Source organism: Anopheles funestus, chromosome 2RL (assembly GCF_943734845.2).
Source record: "Anopheles funestus chromosome 2RL, idAnoFuneDA-416_04, whole genome shotgun sequence".
NCBI lineage: Eukaryota > Metazoa > Arthropoda > Insecta > Diptera > Culicidae > Anopheles > Anopheles funestus.
Window position 1 is genome coordinate 15231775 of NC_064598.1, and position 15925 is coordinate 15247699.

The 15925-nt window shown below is 40.8% G+C and overlaps 1 protein-coding gene across 18 annotated transcripts in view; it reads left to right on the top strand.

Moving 5' to 3' along the window:
• LOC125764898 (afadin) overlaps positions 1-15925 on the top strand; it is a 56898-nt gene that overhangs the window by 19724 nt on the left and 21249 nt on the right. For 17 of the 18 annotated variants that reach the window (XR_007418494.1, XM_049429562.1, XM_049429574.1 and 14 more), the window contains 5 exons: positions 1456-1930; positions 2521-2629; positions 2802-2995; positions 3185-3628; positions 3796-3877. Coding sequence is in view for 17 of the 18 variants with exons in the window: in XM_049429562.1 (XP_049285519.1) it covers positions 1817-1930; positions 2521-2629; positions 2802-2995; positions 3185-3628; positions 3796-3877 (943 nt within the window). In the remaining variant the exon portion in view is untranslated. Of the gene's footprint in view, positions 1-1455; positions 1931-2520; positions 2630-2801; positions 2996-3184; positions 3629-3795; positions 3878-3951; positions 6200-7224; positions 7789-15925 lie in introns of those variants that run through there. The other variant, XM_049429578.1, reaches the window with a different exon arrangement.

The window sequence follows — 15925 nt, forward strand, 5'->3', positions numbered from 1 at the left end:
CAAGCGACCGAAACGCCAAAAAAACGCGTTGGTTTTCCTTGAAAATTCATTTCATCATTCCTGGGACAACAACTAAGTCAATCAGTGGTTTCTCTCGCTTCTCATTTCAACGTTTCATATATTCCCCCAAAAAAACATTTACTGTCAAATTGCAATGGAACTGCTGGTCCGTTGACGCACGGTAGAAAGTTTAGATTCTCAATTGGTTTTCAACCGCAAAAATACCTCGATTTGTTTTTTCTCATTCCACTTACCAACGTTTGGAGGGGGGCGATTGGCAAACTTTGTCCGACGGAGGGGACTCCCTGAGGAGTATGAAAAAGTTCTGGCGAGGTATCGTAAAGGAAGGAAAAATAAATCATAAAGGCGAAGCAAAAATAATGGGGAAAAAACATTATTACAACATGTTTCTCGAGTTTCTTGCGATTACGCCGCTTTGCGGTATGGTAATCGGCAAAGAAGCGTAAACACATTCATTCTGCTTCTCTGCTCTGTGAATGGTGATTTTCCTGCTCTGGTGTGTATGACGCTTTATGGCCGTGAATAGTACCTGCAGCAGATGAATTCCATGCGAATGTATTGCCTTTTGTAAACGCACTAATGTAATTACTTGAGTTGACTTTGTTTGCATTTTTCATTTCTAATCAGGCAAGGACGGTGGAGAAAAATGCTTGAGAGATGGAAGCATAGTTATTGAAGAGTTGTGCAAAAAAAAAACAATTTGTTCCAATGATATACGCTTCACCGACTTTCTACAGTGTGTAACAGAGTTATATGGCCATTAATATTCTATTAAGAATTCGCGCAAATCAAATCAATATAGCTGAAATGCATCTCATATGGAAGGAAATTTAATTTTGAACAAAGTTTTTGAATGTCTGGTGATGTCTCCCAAAAAATATTGGAGTCTCGACTCGAAATTTCCAGTAGATTTTTAGTAATTTTTTGTGCTTGTAGAATCTTTCCAACAGATTCATTAATTCTAAAAGAGTCATTTCAATGAGGAGTTCAATTGGAATTTGCTCTCACCAAATGAATTTAGAACAATTCCATAACTCTGCCTCAAAGTTTCTCAAATCTCCAAAAAATCTTTTCATTTCTTAGATTACTCAATAAATGAGTCACTAGAGATTCAGGATGATTCATTAAGTTGAAAGATTCCTTCATAGTCATGTTTCTGGAATAGAATCATCCAACAGTTCCATTTTTTTAAAGGGCATATTATATTGATGATTTAGTGCCACTTGGTACTATGGAATGTTATGGACTGTAGTTTCACCTGATGACATCATCAGGTACATGTCTGTAAAGATTGTCGCTAAACTTAACACCTTTTACGTCGCTCCCATTCTAATTGATCATGATAAAAGCAATTACCTCTGGTTGAATGTTCATAACCTGCCTTTAATCGGTATTCCTTTTAACACTTTGCTTTTTGCATTCGTTTCGTTCTAGGCATTCCCAGTCAAGCAGCACAACGAGCTAGTCGTAAAAGAAACAAGAGAAAGGTTACCGTGCTAGAACGATCTCAGTGTACCATCACGGGGGAAGGATCCAATTATCTGATCTTTTTGTACCATTTCTTCAACAATTCTCGGGCTGACTAAGAAGGCGGGGTACATTGCGACCAGCTGCAGATTTCCGTTCTTGTTGTGAGGTGTTTCGAGTTGAATCGAATTTTGCAACGGCAACAGTTACTGCTGTCACGAACTGGCAACTGACGGAACCATAAGGCGCATCCATCGCGTGCGCCAAACATATACTCGACAGAGGACGACATCTTGCAAAACAGTACGCTACCGAGCATCCACAATCGATGAAAATGTCGCTCAACGAGAAACGGATGTTTGATCGGGAAACACTCCGTTCCGTCATCCAGCAATGGAATACGGTACGGTTGGATATATTTGCGCTATCCGAACCGAATGAGGTAAGTTTTGAGTATCAAAAATTATTAATCCTAAAGCAGCTCCTCAACACTGAAAGGTGACATTGTTTTGCTGTGTTCTTAAAGAAATCATCATCAGTTGTAGTAATTTTTTTTGTTACAATATCTTCAATAGAATTCTTATTTAAATGTTCAAAACTTGAAGAATTTGTTATATCTTCTACGTTCCATGTTTCAATCTCAATAAATACGTCTTTTAATATTTCATTTCGAATTTCCTGTTGCCGATATGACAATTGTACACATTAAGGTTAAATTGATCATAGAATTGTTCACAACAGCAACGAACGATGGCGATGATTACGATGTGTAACCAAAAGACAGCGCCAAAAGATGACAATGTCTTCTAGAATTAGTCATACCCTATAGCCGTTGATATGTTGCGCATGAGTGACACAACATTCGATGCCGGGTGGAGTCTCCCGGTATTCGTACATTGCCCATAAAGATGAAGCTGTTTCTAGGAAATGGCATTCATTTTCGTCTACCTATCGAGCCTTTCAAAACGATAACATACCACCGCTTCCGCCTTCTCATTCATTTCCCTTTCCATTCCATTTTATCTTCACCAGAATCTGGAATTCCACGGTGTGATGCGATTTTACTTCCAAGACGAGGGCCAAAAGGTAGCAACCAAATGTATCCGTGTCGCATCCGACGCCACCGTTTCCGACGTTATCGGTAAGTTTTGCATTAATAGATCTGCTCGGCGGCAAGAAGGTGCTTCTGTGCACCGTGGGAAACCCTACGGGAGCGAATGTGATGGAACGGAATATGGAAATAATTTGTCAATATGTTGTGCGTCGTGTGTGATGTTGTTATTTACTGTGTTTTCTTTTTTTTTGTGTTATAGAAACGCTGATAGAGAAGTTCCGTCCCGATATGCGTATGCTGTCCCTGCCGAACTACGCACTGTATGTGGTCCATGCGAACGGCGAAGAGCGAAAGCTGAATCCGGACGAAAAACCTTTGCTCGTTCAGCTCAATTGGCATAACGATGATCGTGAGGGACGATTTCTGTTGAAAAATTGTGCCCAAAAGACAAATGTAAGTAGGCGGACGTTTCGTAATATTGGGTTGGTTGTTCACTGTCCGACGGCCATCTCCCGGCAAAGGCCACCCGTTGTTGTGATGTGTTTTCGTCGCTTGCGAAGTACAATACGGGAAGTGCGAGTGGCCAGCGTGTGGCTTGCGAGTAATGTCTTTTATTAACTGTGCTAATTTCGTACTTCACAGACCCTAGACAGCATTACCGATCAGCCGAGCTTCAAGCGCAAACTGTCGAAAAGGGAAAAGAAGGAGCAGAAAAAGAAAGAAAAGCTGAACAAACTGCAATCAAGCGGTGGTGCCGGTGGGCCGGATTCGGAAAATCATGTCGCTGAGAAGCTGTACACCGAGCTGCCGGAAACATCGTTTACACGATCCATCTCCAACCCGGAAGCGGTAATGCGGCGTCGCCGACAGCAGAAGCTGGAAAAGAAATTGCAACAGTTCAGGTCGCGGGACGGTGGGCCGGACACGGGCGGAACGCTGAAGATCTACGGCGAGAGCCTTTGTCGGGATGTGCCGTACAAAACGCTGCTGCTGTCGATCCGCGACTGTGCGCAGGCCGTCGTGCGGGAGATGCTGTCCAAATATGGCATGGATAAAGTGGATCCGCTTCACTACTGTCTCGTGCAGGTAAAATTCGTCCGCAAAAAAAGGACGGAAAAAATGGCACAATACATTTACCGTGCCCGAAGGATTGTTCAAAACACGGTCTGATTGTGCCGGTATTCGGTGTTGCCGAATCCGTTTGAAGTGGGGCTCTATTTGATCATATTTACTGTTATTTTTTTTGTTCGTAGGTCAACAGTGACGGATCGGAATATATCCTCGACGACGATGAATGTCCTCTCTCAATTCTAATGAATCACCCTACTTCTCGAGGTAAGTGGACAGATATGTTACCCATTCAAGTTCAAATTAAGCCTTTTGTCATGTTGGGAAAAATATTCTAGCCCGCAAAAAGATTTTCAACGAATACTAATTTTACTATGTAAAAGTCAAAACTTCTAAGAGCAGCAGATAAATGATAGGATGTAGGTTAAAGTTTTTTTTACAATATTGTTATATTTACACCACCCGATTGTAATTCTATGCATTGTTTGAGCGATATAGGAATAGGAATGTTTGCGCTTGACCGTACGATTGAAAGTGAAACGGAATTTGTATTGTATTGAACTGCTATTTAGTAAACAACATTGACCTAAAAACAACATTTTATTGCTGAGCGAACAATTGAAATTCGTTTAAAACGACGCCCAACGTTGACAACATTGATGGATTGTTCAATGAACCGTAAATTTACATCTCATTAGATGAATTGGTCGCTGTTGATGCGTTTCTTATTTATTTTTGAATTATACACGAACTTTTAGATTTTATTATAAATTATTAATATGATTGGTATAATGGTATAGTATGATAATTATTCTTAGTTTTTAAATTTTCGTTGATATTTTCCGCATTCAAGAGAAGGAAAATGTAAATCCTAGCAAAAGCTCTTGTAACAATCTGAAGCAGCGCCATCTGTTGGGCGATAGGCCAACATTGAATGACAGAATGAACTGTGGTAATATTACAGATCGTCTCGTGATGTTTATCGAGAGTACTAAAACATATCTTAATTTTATATTGCTTTTAAAATGTTGCTTTTTTATGTGTAGAATTATTTTACGGCGAGGTTTATGTTCGAATTTTATGTGAAAAAAAATCCATTTCTCTATCTAACGACCCCATTAAAAGAATTGACTTGCTAACAGATAAGGACCAACAACGGATTTTCTTATCTTTTGAAGCAGTATTTATTTGTTGTCTGGAAGCAGTGATTGTTGCATAGCGATAATGTACATCACCTGTCCAATATTCAAACGCACGTGAACAGTTTGCTTCCTGGAGATTTGTTCTTTTTCGTAACATTCGTAACATAAATGGCATGTATCTTTGTTCCACTATCAGCAAAGTAGATTCCATGATCCCAGATAGAGCAAACCGGTCTGTGCTAGATAAGACCGTTATTGGATGTTTCAATGTATACAATATTGCATGATATTACTAAATGAAAATAGATCATACACCATTATGAGCCAGGTAGTTCATTTTGATTAAGCATCAATTACAATCATGGTGACTAATCAAGTCCGCATTTTTATCGCTTCTTGGGGGAGGGTGCTCAAGAGAGAAGATGCACAACACAACAACGACAAAAACATTATAAATCAATATTAAAGGTTAAAGGCAATAAAAAAAACATCGTTTGTACCGGAAACGAATGCAAAGCTAGCGGTCAACTTATTCCCTCCGCCATTATATTTATGTGCTTTTGTGTTGGGAATTTAAATGCGAAAGTGTAAAGCTAAGAAGTTGACTCGTTCTAGGTTCGCTTATCTAACACACTTTTGAAAGCCTTTTCTTACGATTGTGCTGATTTATGATGTAATTTACTGTCGGTCGTTTTTGTTTGTTACCAACCCGCGGGTAATGGAAAATTGGACTTTTGTTTGTCCAAAACCCGCCACCAAATTTCGATGATTGATGCGATACAACTTGACACGTGAAATGTTTATCAACGGCGTCTTGTGGTGGAAGAAGAAAAGAGTTCCTTTTTTTATGCTTCGTAGCTTAGTATCGTTATCAGTATCACAATCGTCTCTACCACTACTTCCGCTTTTAATACTACTATTACTACTACAACTTGACTAACACCACAACAACGGCTTTTCGGCTGCATAGATGTCTCTTCCATGCAGACGTTGGGCCAATTTGCTTGTGTTCGAAGTAAGCTTTGCATTGGACCACACGCTACATAGGATATAAACCAAATCGTGTAGCAACGCTGCCGTAATAGCATAAAAGTGAGCATGGCCGGTAGTGGAGCACGGAACGTGTCATCATCCTACGGGAAATGCGGGAGAGTTAACCGTCCCTCACGAAGAGAATAATACTGCTGTGTGTGAGCAGAATTGTTGCGCGCTCTCGTTCGGGACACGTTGGTGGTTGTCTGTTGAAATATAGTTCGCTCCCGGAGCGTTTCGATACGGCAATCCGAATGCGATATGCAACCGTGTTATATACCACCAAAAATGCCGCCGAAGCAAACGAGTGTCGTAGAAGGCAATTCAAACCGCACGGTGTCGTGCGTTTTGGTGTCCGTGTCCCGTCAGTCACCAACATGTTCTCACGCCGTGCGGACGAATAGGTTACGGACTGGTACGGTACCCCATCGTCGCCTTTGCTACAATCGACACCGGAATGCATTCGTGTACATTTACGAGAGAGAAATTATGATAGAAAAGCAAAATAAAAATATAAAAGAAAAAAAAAACCACTCACAGCGGAAGTGTCTGAATCGTGCCTGACTAATGTCTACACCAAAGAAGCGTGTAAAAACAAGTGTGCGAAGTGTGTACTACGAGGCTAAGAAATGCTATGCAAGAAATGAGAGAAATGCCGCCAGGCCGCTGGTCAGAGGTCGCAAAAACGACGAGGAAGTGAAAACGGCAAAACAAACACTGTTCGTTCCTTAACTTTGTGTCCCAATTAGTTTGGCCCATCGTTTTGTTTGCTGTGTTGGTGTTTGTGATTAGCGTGGTGATTGTGAACGAGGGGAGGCAAAAGTTTTTGAAATTGAAATCCCAACAATATCGCGTCATAGATTTGTTGCATCGTGGCAAACGGGCAATTAAAATGGTATATATTAGGAACGCATAATGTGAGGTTCACCGAATCAATCAACTCTATTTCGGGGTTTGAAGAGGAAGACCGATGATGATGCAGAGCAAGCGTGTTCTACATTATTCTCGAGTGGTTTTCCATCACGATTGCAACGATTGTTCAAGTTTGAACAGCAGAATTTTGTTTGCTTCTCATTTGCTCTTCGGGCTGGATTCACGTAGCCACGTAGCCAAGCTACGGGCGAATGGTTTACAAATGCATTCTCGAGTGGTGCATATCCGTGAGGGATGCATTCTTCCTGGGTTTCGGGCACATCTATTCTTTACCACAAGAAATGTCTCAAAAGAGTAAGGTAGATGTTTCGTTCCGTTTTTCCTTTTTTGGAGTACAAATCAATATAGTGAAACGTTGGAAAATAGGCAACAACAAAAAAAGGGCTCACTTCACGCACATATTGTTGGGATGCTAATTTTCATATTCGTAAACATTTATGCAAATACTTACCTCGGATACTATATCGCCCCCTTACCTTACTATTTTCCTATTGCTTTCCTCTTCAGGGTTCCGCAATGTCGTCGGCACATTGTTTCGTAGCGCAAAGTTATGATTGTTTTGTTTTGTTATGATTTTCCTTCATTTTAAATTCAATCAATGTATGGCGTACTGTGTGCAATTGAGTTAGTGTTCTCTTCGTTCCATCAAACGGTTCGGTGCTAACTGTGCTGTGCTAAGAAAAGAAGAAAAAAAAAACAAATCGATAATTAATTATTAACATGTGAATGAAAATGTTATGAAGGTGACGAAAAGCTTTAGCGTAGCTGTGCAGCAATATGTAGAAGCAAAGTTACGGTTTTTTTTTATTAATATTTATTAACGGAAAAGTGACGCGTGGCGTGAAGTTCTAAAAAAGGCACTCACAAAGCTTTTTCTACGTTTTCCGAGTGATTTGATCGGCCAATCGAATATTTACTACAACTGCAAAGAATTGTTAACAACCGGTAGCAACACATATATTTGGGATAGAGTTTGCGTGTAAACTTTCACCTTCCATGCTTTGGTATTTGATCGCTGGCAACCGAATCGAACTGAAAGCGTTGTCACCATGATGGACTGGGGCATACGACGTAAGTGTGATATACTGTAGCTATTAATTCTAGATAAACGCCATCATTTCAATCACATACCAATCATTACACACCACATGCCAAGCTGTTGAATGCTGGACAAAAATTCACATCTGAAATCGGATAGGTTTTTCCCTTCCCCGATTGTTGCCATGTTCGTCCGGTGGAAAGTCTGTATTCTTTTGTTATTACTTTTCCTCCCATCCGCCCCCCGCAAAATGGTCTAGAATCTTCACCCGTCTTCAGACCGGACAAAGGAATGTCTCGGCTGCTCGTACGTGATGTAATAAACAAACATAGCCCGTGCATGGTTTCTATTCCGGCCCATTTCTCTTATAAACCCCCCAACGTTGTGTATTGGTTGGGCAAAAACCGTGTAACAAGAGCCGCTGTATTTGCTATGTATTATTGTCCTTTTGTAAAGATACACGAAACAAAAATATCAACAAAAAACACACACACACACACCGGAAGAAGAATGAAAAAAAGATATCAAACACAAAAGTGAAATGAAGTAATGACCCAAGACCTCTTGAAACAAAGAAAAAAAAGGAATTGGACGCTCTCCCCAAAACATTGATAGCGTGGTGTTAAACTCCATCCTTTATAATGTGTTTTCTTGTACACACTTCCATCTGGTGCGAGTTTTGCACTTTGTACAACACAGTATAGGGGCGAACGATGATGACGACGGTCCTTAAAAGTGGCAAAATGTTGCAGAAAGTGAAAGCTGAACAACGGATCTCCGTTTTTGGTACATCTCCGTTATGGGTCGAAACAGAAATGGTTTTTTTTTTACTCTTGAGACACTTTTTGGACGTTCAAGCGGGGTAAATGTTGACATTTCTCATCTTGTGTGCGCTGTCTGTGATTTTGGAAAGACAGACTCTGACAATGAGCGTTTTTACTTCGGTTTGGTTTGGTTCGTTTGCGCTGAATGCAATTAATCTTTTATATCACGTGTACGTGATGTTGAATGTTAAAAAAAAAGTTTGCCGCTCGTTCCAGGGTTTTGCAACTGTTCTTTTTACTTGAATGCTTGATTAAATATGTTTCGGTGTCGTTGAATGTCTAATTACTACATGCAAAAGAAAGCTTCTTTTTGTCTACTTAATAAACTTACAACCGTTCTTAGCACTTGCGCATCATTTTGTAGGCATTTTGCTTGTTTTTTTCTCCCTAAGGTTAATTGTTTCTAGCGTTGAAATGTTCGAGCATAAGTTCCACAATAATTGTTCACGTTCCTGGCTGCAATGGAGACGCCCGGTCGCTGATGAAACAATCTTCCCAGCAAGCAAAGCAAGCGAAACTCTTTATTAGCTTCTTCCCGCGTGTTGCTAAAGTATTTCGTATGGCGTTTTCGCCTACCTCGCGGCAAACCGATGCGTGGTAGGAGAGTTTGAGTTTGAAAATTAAATTTTCATGGCTCTTTATCGCGAAAAGGCGCGCATGGCGCGCGTACTGAAGGCAAAGCTTCATTTATTTTCTCGCTTTCTCTTCGCTTTACCGGCGGTGTACGTGGTTACGGTTGGTTTTATAGATTTTGATGAAGAATATTGCCTATCGAAGAAGAAGCAACATTATTAGCTTTAATGCTAAACGTGTAATAGACTTTTGATACGAACGGGCGTTTATTGTTTCGGTTTCGGAAATGCAAAACAAAAAAAACGAAAAAAGATTTGATAAAGTGCGGTGTCTTAAAACATAATGAAAACCATTAAATTAAAACTTTGATAGGAAATATTTCATTTGGGCTTATTTCACGCCAAACCATTTCCGAAGGAAGAATCGAATGGAAAACAAAAAAAAAAAACTAATTGAGAAGAGAGAAAAGAAAAGTTAAAGCAACATTATTACTTGAAGTAATTAAAAACAATGTAAACTATCATTTTGCGCTGCAAAAAGCACTCAATTAAAATTTAATTCCATCCATTTGGGTTAGAGAAAATATTTGCTCAACATTTGAAGTACTCGCCTTCCACAGATTTACCAACCACCCACAATCATTAATGGTGCTAATTATCATCGCGTGCAAAAGTGCTACGAAAAATATAGACTCCACCACGAAAAACGGGGATGGCTTTAATTGATGTTAGCCTTCAGTTTTCTTTCCTGCACTTGAAGCATCGGCTGAAGCACGAAACACGATCAAGGGGTTTGTGTGCTTACAGTAACAAAAAAAAGTTTTTTTTTCGCGCGTTAATTGAAACATGAGCAAACATTCAACAGTATTTAATGAGAAATTTTTCGACATCCGTTTTGTAGTAAACGGACCTTTCCCTTCCTTGGCCATAAAGGGTTCGTTCACCCAGGAAGGAGAGATAAAAAAAAAATTCATCAGTTTTATCCCTCAATTTCACAACCCCCGATGTGTGTGTGCGTGTTTGTTGAACGTTTCTTGTCCAACCCGAAACGCTACCTATACAACTGGATTACAGCTGCGGTCGGTGTACGTACGTGTGCAAAGCCAAAACCGGGTGTGCAAACAATTCCTCGGCTTCTTGGTGGTTCTTTGGTCTTCGCGCCCAAGATGGACATTTTCGGTAGGCCCCCATTCTGTACAAGAGTTGACGTTGCATCCGGTCATGAGAACACTAGCATCCGTCGAGTGTTGACTATTCACCCGAGACGGTGGGGAGGGGGGGACATCATGGTCCATTATTTATAAACCACCAGGCGCCTCCATCGTCGCAAGATGGTTGTTGTAATTTTTCACAATGGCAAACAACAACAAAAAATGTACTCAAGAATCCTCCCCGCTGTTCACGGTTTACTCATTCATCTCATTTTTCTTACAGTGCTACCTGTTAAAGAAACTTTGTTGTGTGACTTTTTTTTGTTGCTTCTTCGCTTGGTTGTTGCTGCAGGTTGGCTGTTCTCACGTGTACTTATGAGACGCCGCATTGGGACGGCAAGCTATTTACTTTCCGGAGATTAGTGACAGATTTCTTTTCCCTTTTCTACTACTCGCCTGTTGATGTCTCTCTTTGCTGTACGGAGGTGTACTTGCACCAACCGTCCGGCACAAAAATTTACTAAGGTTTTTGCGAGAGTTGTTATGAGTTGTTTTTTTTCTTCTCTTTTTTTCTCTATTCCACCCTCTCCCTCCTTCCCCCCACTGCAAGAATGGTGGTTTTCTTTGTCTGGTACGCTAACAAACCGATTCGTATGCATGTCAAACGAGAGGAAAATAAAATATGTACATATGTATATTCATATTGCACGGAGCGTGTATACCAAAAGGGTATCATGGATGGTTTTGCGTTTTTCCCCATACTGTGACGCCTACCCGTTTTGGGGTTGACTGTCCCTGTTTCCACCCCTTCCCCCATGTACCTACCGAAACCTTCGCTCCAAGTTGGGAGACCTCCACCATCACGGGAGACCTTTGTGGACAAAATACATTTCCTTATCGATGGTACAGGAAGTTGAAAAGTCCTGCACGTGAAGGTACAGAAGTTGTGAAGGTGTTGGTTTGGTGTGTTGTTGTGCTTCTGGTGCTTCTATCGATTTATATATGTGTGTGTGTATGTGTACTTGATGTACCTCCAACCCACAAGTTCAGTTGTGATCCTGCGTTAAAGCAATGAAAACGAAGTTGATAAAATAAAAAAAAACACACACAACACAACTTTCGACTTGGTTTCTTATAAATGATCGATAACTTATCGCTGCCATATTTGATGTTGTCGTTGCCGTTGTGAAGTTGTTTGCGGTGTGCATGTTTACTGTGGAATGTATATAAATCAATTCCAAACAATGTTTTGTGGGAAAAGTGCTCCCAGGGAGGTAGCAAGTACAAACAACTACACTAAACGTTAGGTTGGGGTCCTTAGGGAAAGATTTACATCTTATACGTTCAAGGCGCTTTTCCTCGTTATTGCTATTAATCAGTGTAAAAGCTTTTCTTTAACGTATTATAATTTAATATTTGTTGATTATTTTTTTCATGAGGCTTTTTACATAACCTTACTTACATAAAGTTAAGGAAATGTAGAGAAAAATTATCTTAAAAATAATAATAATAATAATAATAATAGTTTCTTATTTAATTTTTAAACAATATTAAAATTGTTTAAAATAATTAAACGAGAAAAGAAATAAATTATCTTTTTTTTCCTTATGTCCTTTCAACAACATGAAATTTAGTCATTTTTGAGAATATTTGAAACTAGTTAATTGAAGATCTTTTTAGTTTTTCTTTGGAATTTTACTTAATATTCTTTAAGAAAAATGGAAAATACACCTGACCTTTGATAACGTTTTTTGGGGTAAATCCGGTAGTAACACCAAGCCACAAAGGAGCCACGTGTTGTGGTTTCGATTATTTTCTTTTTTTTGGGTGTAGAATAGATCTAGGCAAAGGTTTAAGTACGTGAAACTCTTTCTAAGACGACCTCCTTGAAACTTTCCTCACATCTTGTAAAAGTTTTTCCGTACGATAAGCGATCCCCAAAATAAGAGAGTAGTTTTTTTTTTGTTTTTTTACGTCCACTCCATGTATAAATCGATAGAATTATTTCGATTTCCCGTAGGAAATTTCCATATTGGAAGGCACGATGGCGACCTTACACAATCAGCTGTTTCACCAACCCCCACCCAAAAAATCTTAGGGTCAGGGTTAGGCTACCGTTGATTGTCCTTTGTTTGGTAGCGTATCTGTCGTTCCCTTGTGGACAAAAGCGGCTAGATCATTGTCATCTTCAGCATTACCCATGTCCCGGCTCCGAGGGTTGGGTGGCGTCTGATTGTTGGTCTCGATGGGTCAAATAATGGAGAACCCGTGAAACGCTGGCATTAACTTCAAAAACATCAAAGTGTGTATCGAACAGCGATGATGAGTTTCGGTAAGCGAATTTCAATCCACGGCGTTTAACATCCATTTTGAAATCTCCCAAAAGTGCGTCACACGACCCTGAGATTGGTCACCCCACTCTCTCTCGCCTCGACAATGGGAACGATTCTATTAAAAATTGGGGTTTTCCTTCCTTTTCGTACCGCTTCGACGATCCCTCCATTGCGAACCGTCCTTGCGTTCCATGGTGGTGGGAAATGGGTCCCAAATGGGTTACTAAAATTACTTATCCGAATTTAATTCCCCGAATATCGTAATCATACGGTAGAGGAAGGTTCGACAGTGGAGAGTCAAAGTTTGCGGTACAGTAAACACCGCCCAAGCAACCTTCCTTTTTCCATTCCCTTCCTCATCCCTCTCACCCACACAAAGCCTTCCGAATGGGGCGTTGTTTGGTGCTGTCCTCAGTCACCGTCACTCCGGCTAAGGTCGGTGTAAAACACTGATGCCTTTCGCACTCGAGTCAAACGTTCTTTTGTTGTCGATTACTATTCTCGTTCGCGTGCGACTGTAGTAGTTGGGGTTTTTGGTGCCTGGGCAATGTTGTTGCCTGAGATGTGTGGCCCACACACCACCACCGCACGAATAGAAGGGGTTACGATGAATGTGTGCGAATCCAGCACTTCAATGCTGCCGCGATAAGAACCCGCCCCACCCCACCCCTTTTGGTAGTGTCGTGTATAGTGCACAAGGGTTGAAGTACACTCAGCTCAGGGCAGAAGAAAAAAAAAACATGGAGAAGCGGGGAGAGACACTTTTTGGTTTAGAAGCAGCGATGTACATATGTTCTGTTCTGGCAGTCATTTGCTCACAAACAAACACACGTCAGTTGAGTTCATCGACAGTGGTGAAGGATAATAAAACCCGGAAGGAAGCAAGGAGTGGAGTGGGTGGGAACAGGGGGTGAAAGTAGTGGGTCAATGAAGGAGCTTCTTCTTCGACGGAGCATTGTTGGCCATCGACGGTGTTGGCCCTTCTCTGTACATAATACACCAGCCGCCGCCGCCGCTTTCATTATTGCGCGTGTGGTGCAGCTTTCGACTCCAGCAGCGTTCGGCTCGGCAGTTCCCGATCGGTTTTTTGGTGGCCTGGGCGCCACGACTTGTGGTACTTTCGGGTCGTCGGTGCAGTCGGTGTCGGGTTACAGATCCGGCTGGTGGTTTTCTACCCTGGTGCTGTGTTTGTTTGACCGTGGATTAGGAGGATGCGCTAAGCGCGCGTTTGTTGGAATTTTGTTTCCGGCCTCCAGTAAGCGAAGTGTTACACCGGGTGTTTAGTGTAAGTGATAAAAACCGGCACACTTTTCTTCGCTTTAATCTTAGCTCAGGTGTGTGTGCGTGTGTGGTTGTGCATGTGAGTGTATTAAATGTCTCAATCATTCCGAATTTCTGATTCAAATTTTTTAATATAATAATAACGAAAGAGCGAACAAAAAAATCGTTATAAATCATTAATATTGGATGTGTAGTCTGGGAGTGGTTTTTTTTTCTATGGCACTTAACGACACAGCTACGAAAGTGATGTACGGCAACCGGCATGATTGTGATGGCATTTTGTCCATGGCTGAATGTTTATTGTTAGTGATTGTCCAGGGCGACAGGTTTCGGACGACATGCCTAACCAGCATGCGGTAGCGGGTAATAAACCTGTGCCCCGACAACAACGACTGGCGTAACGACGAAATCGAGCACTCACTGGTAGCTGGAAATGGTTTATCGATCGACCACACACCATAAATGCCGACCCATACGTAGAAGAAGCAAACAAACAAACTAGTGGACAGTGGAAAAGGATTACGCTTGAAGTTCCAAACCCGTCCCGTACACGGATGATGCCATTAGCATAGTGCTCTCCGGGGCCCATTGTGGCGACGGTTACTATCGGCAATAGGGAAAATCATTTCGATGATAAGCATACCACCCCCTTTTTTTTTTAAAAAAAAAAAGGGAACGTTTCCCGAGTGTGTGTCATGGAAATAATCCCACAGAGATAACGTGGTGAAATAATAGGGCGTACTGTGTGTGTACTGCATGCACGGCATATTATGGATTCATGGTTTTTGCAAGTGAATTTATTATCTGTTTGCGCTTTTTGCCTGTTCTGGGTATTATTAGTTGCGAGATCTATATTGCACTGGATTATGCATCAGGCTGTAATAATGTATCATACTTCAACTACATCTTTAATCAGGCATTGAAATAATGTGGGGTTTCCTCCCCGAAACAGAAAGCAGAAATAGATTCCGATAACATTGCAAAAGGCCGTGCAAGTTTGAATATTTTTTTTCCAATAAATTTTTTTTTAGATTAATTTTCCAAAAAAAGTAAAAATTTGGATTCATGTCAAAAACGTTACAATTAGAGATGACAATAAAAACTCACCAGTGAGAATTAAACCGAACTGAGTGAGTTGATGTGACTCTCTAACTAACTCACTCACTCGCACACTCACTCTACTAACTCGCTCGTGATTTGAATAACTCAGGCTAGTTGAGAGTAAAATCTCAAATCAACTCACTCACGCACTCAACTCACTCGTGATTCAAATAACTCGCTCTCTTATTTTTAAATCAACTCACTCACGCACTCAACTCACTCGTGGTTCAAATAACTCGATCTCACACACACTCTAGTAACTCATTCGTGATTTGAATAACTCAGGAATGATTGTTAGTTGAGAGTAAAATCTCAAATCAACTCACTCACGCACTCAACTCACTCGTGATTCGAATAACTCGCTCTCACACTCACTCTAGTAACTCATTCGTGATTTGAATAATTCAGGAATGATTGTTTGTTGAGAAAGTTGTTAGTTGCAGCGCAGAGTAAAATCCCTTATCAACTCACTCACTCACTCAGCTCACCCGTGAGTCAAATAAATCATACATGATTTACATGATTCATATAGGTTTACATTAACTAACTCTCTAGTAAAAAAGTAATTGATGTGACTAATTTATTCTTAACAATTTATTACCTTCCCAATCAATCGTCTTAAAACCATTAGTTGGACGCTAATTTGATTCGATTTGTTGTGAATTCCAGCAATCTGTATTCTTCAAACGCTTCTACCTTTCTTACGTAAACGGTTGATAGAGCACGCGTTTGACGTAATATGGTCCGATTGAAATTGAGAAACATCTGCAATGCGAACTGTTATTAATTTCCCAACACCTCTAACCTTTTGCACCTGGTACCAGCGGTCCTCCCTTCCCCGTTGCGTGCCATTCTTCAAGCCGCACCACTTTCCCGACGGTTGACTTTTCAACATAAATTCCTTATT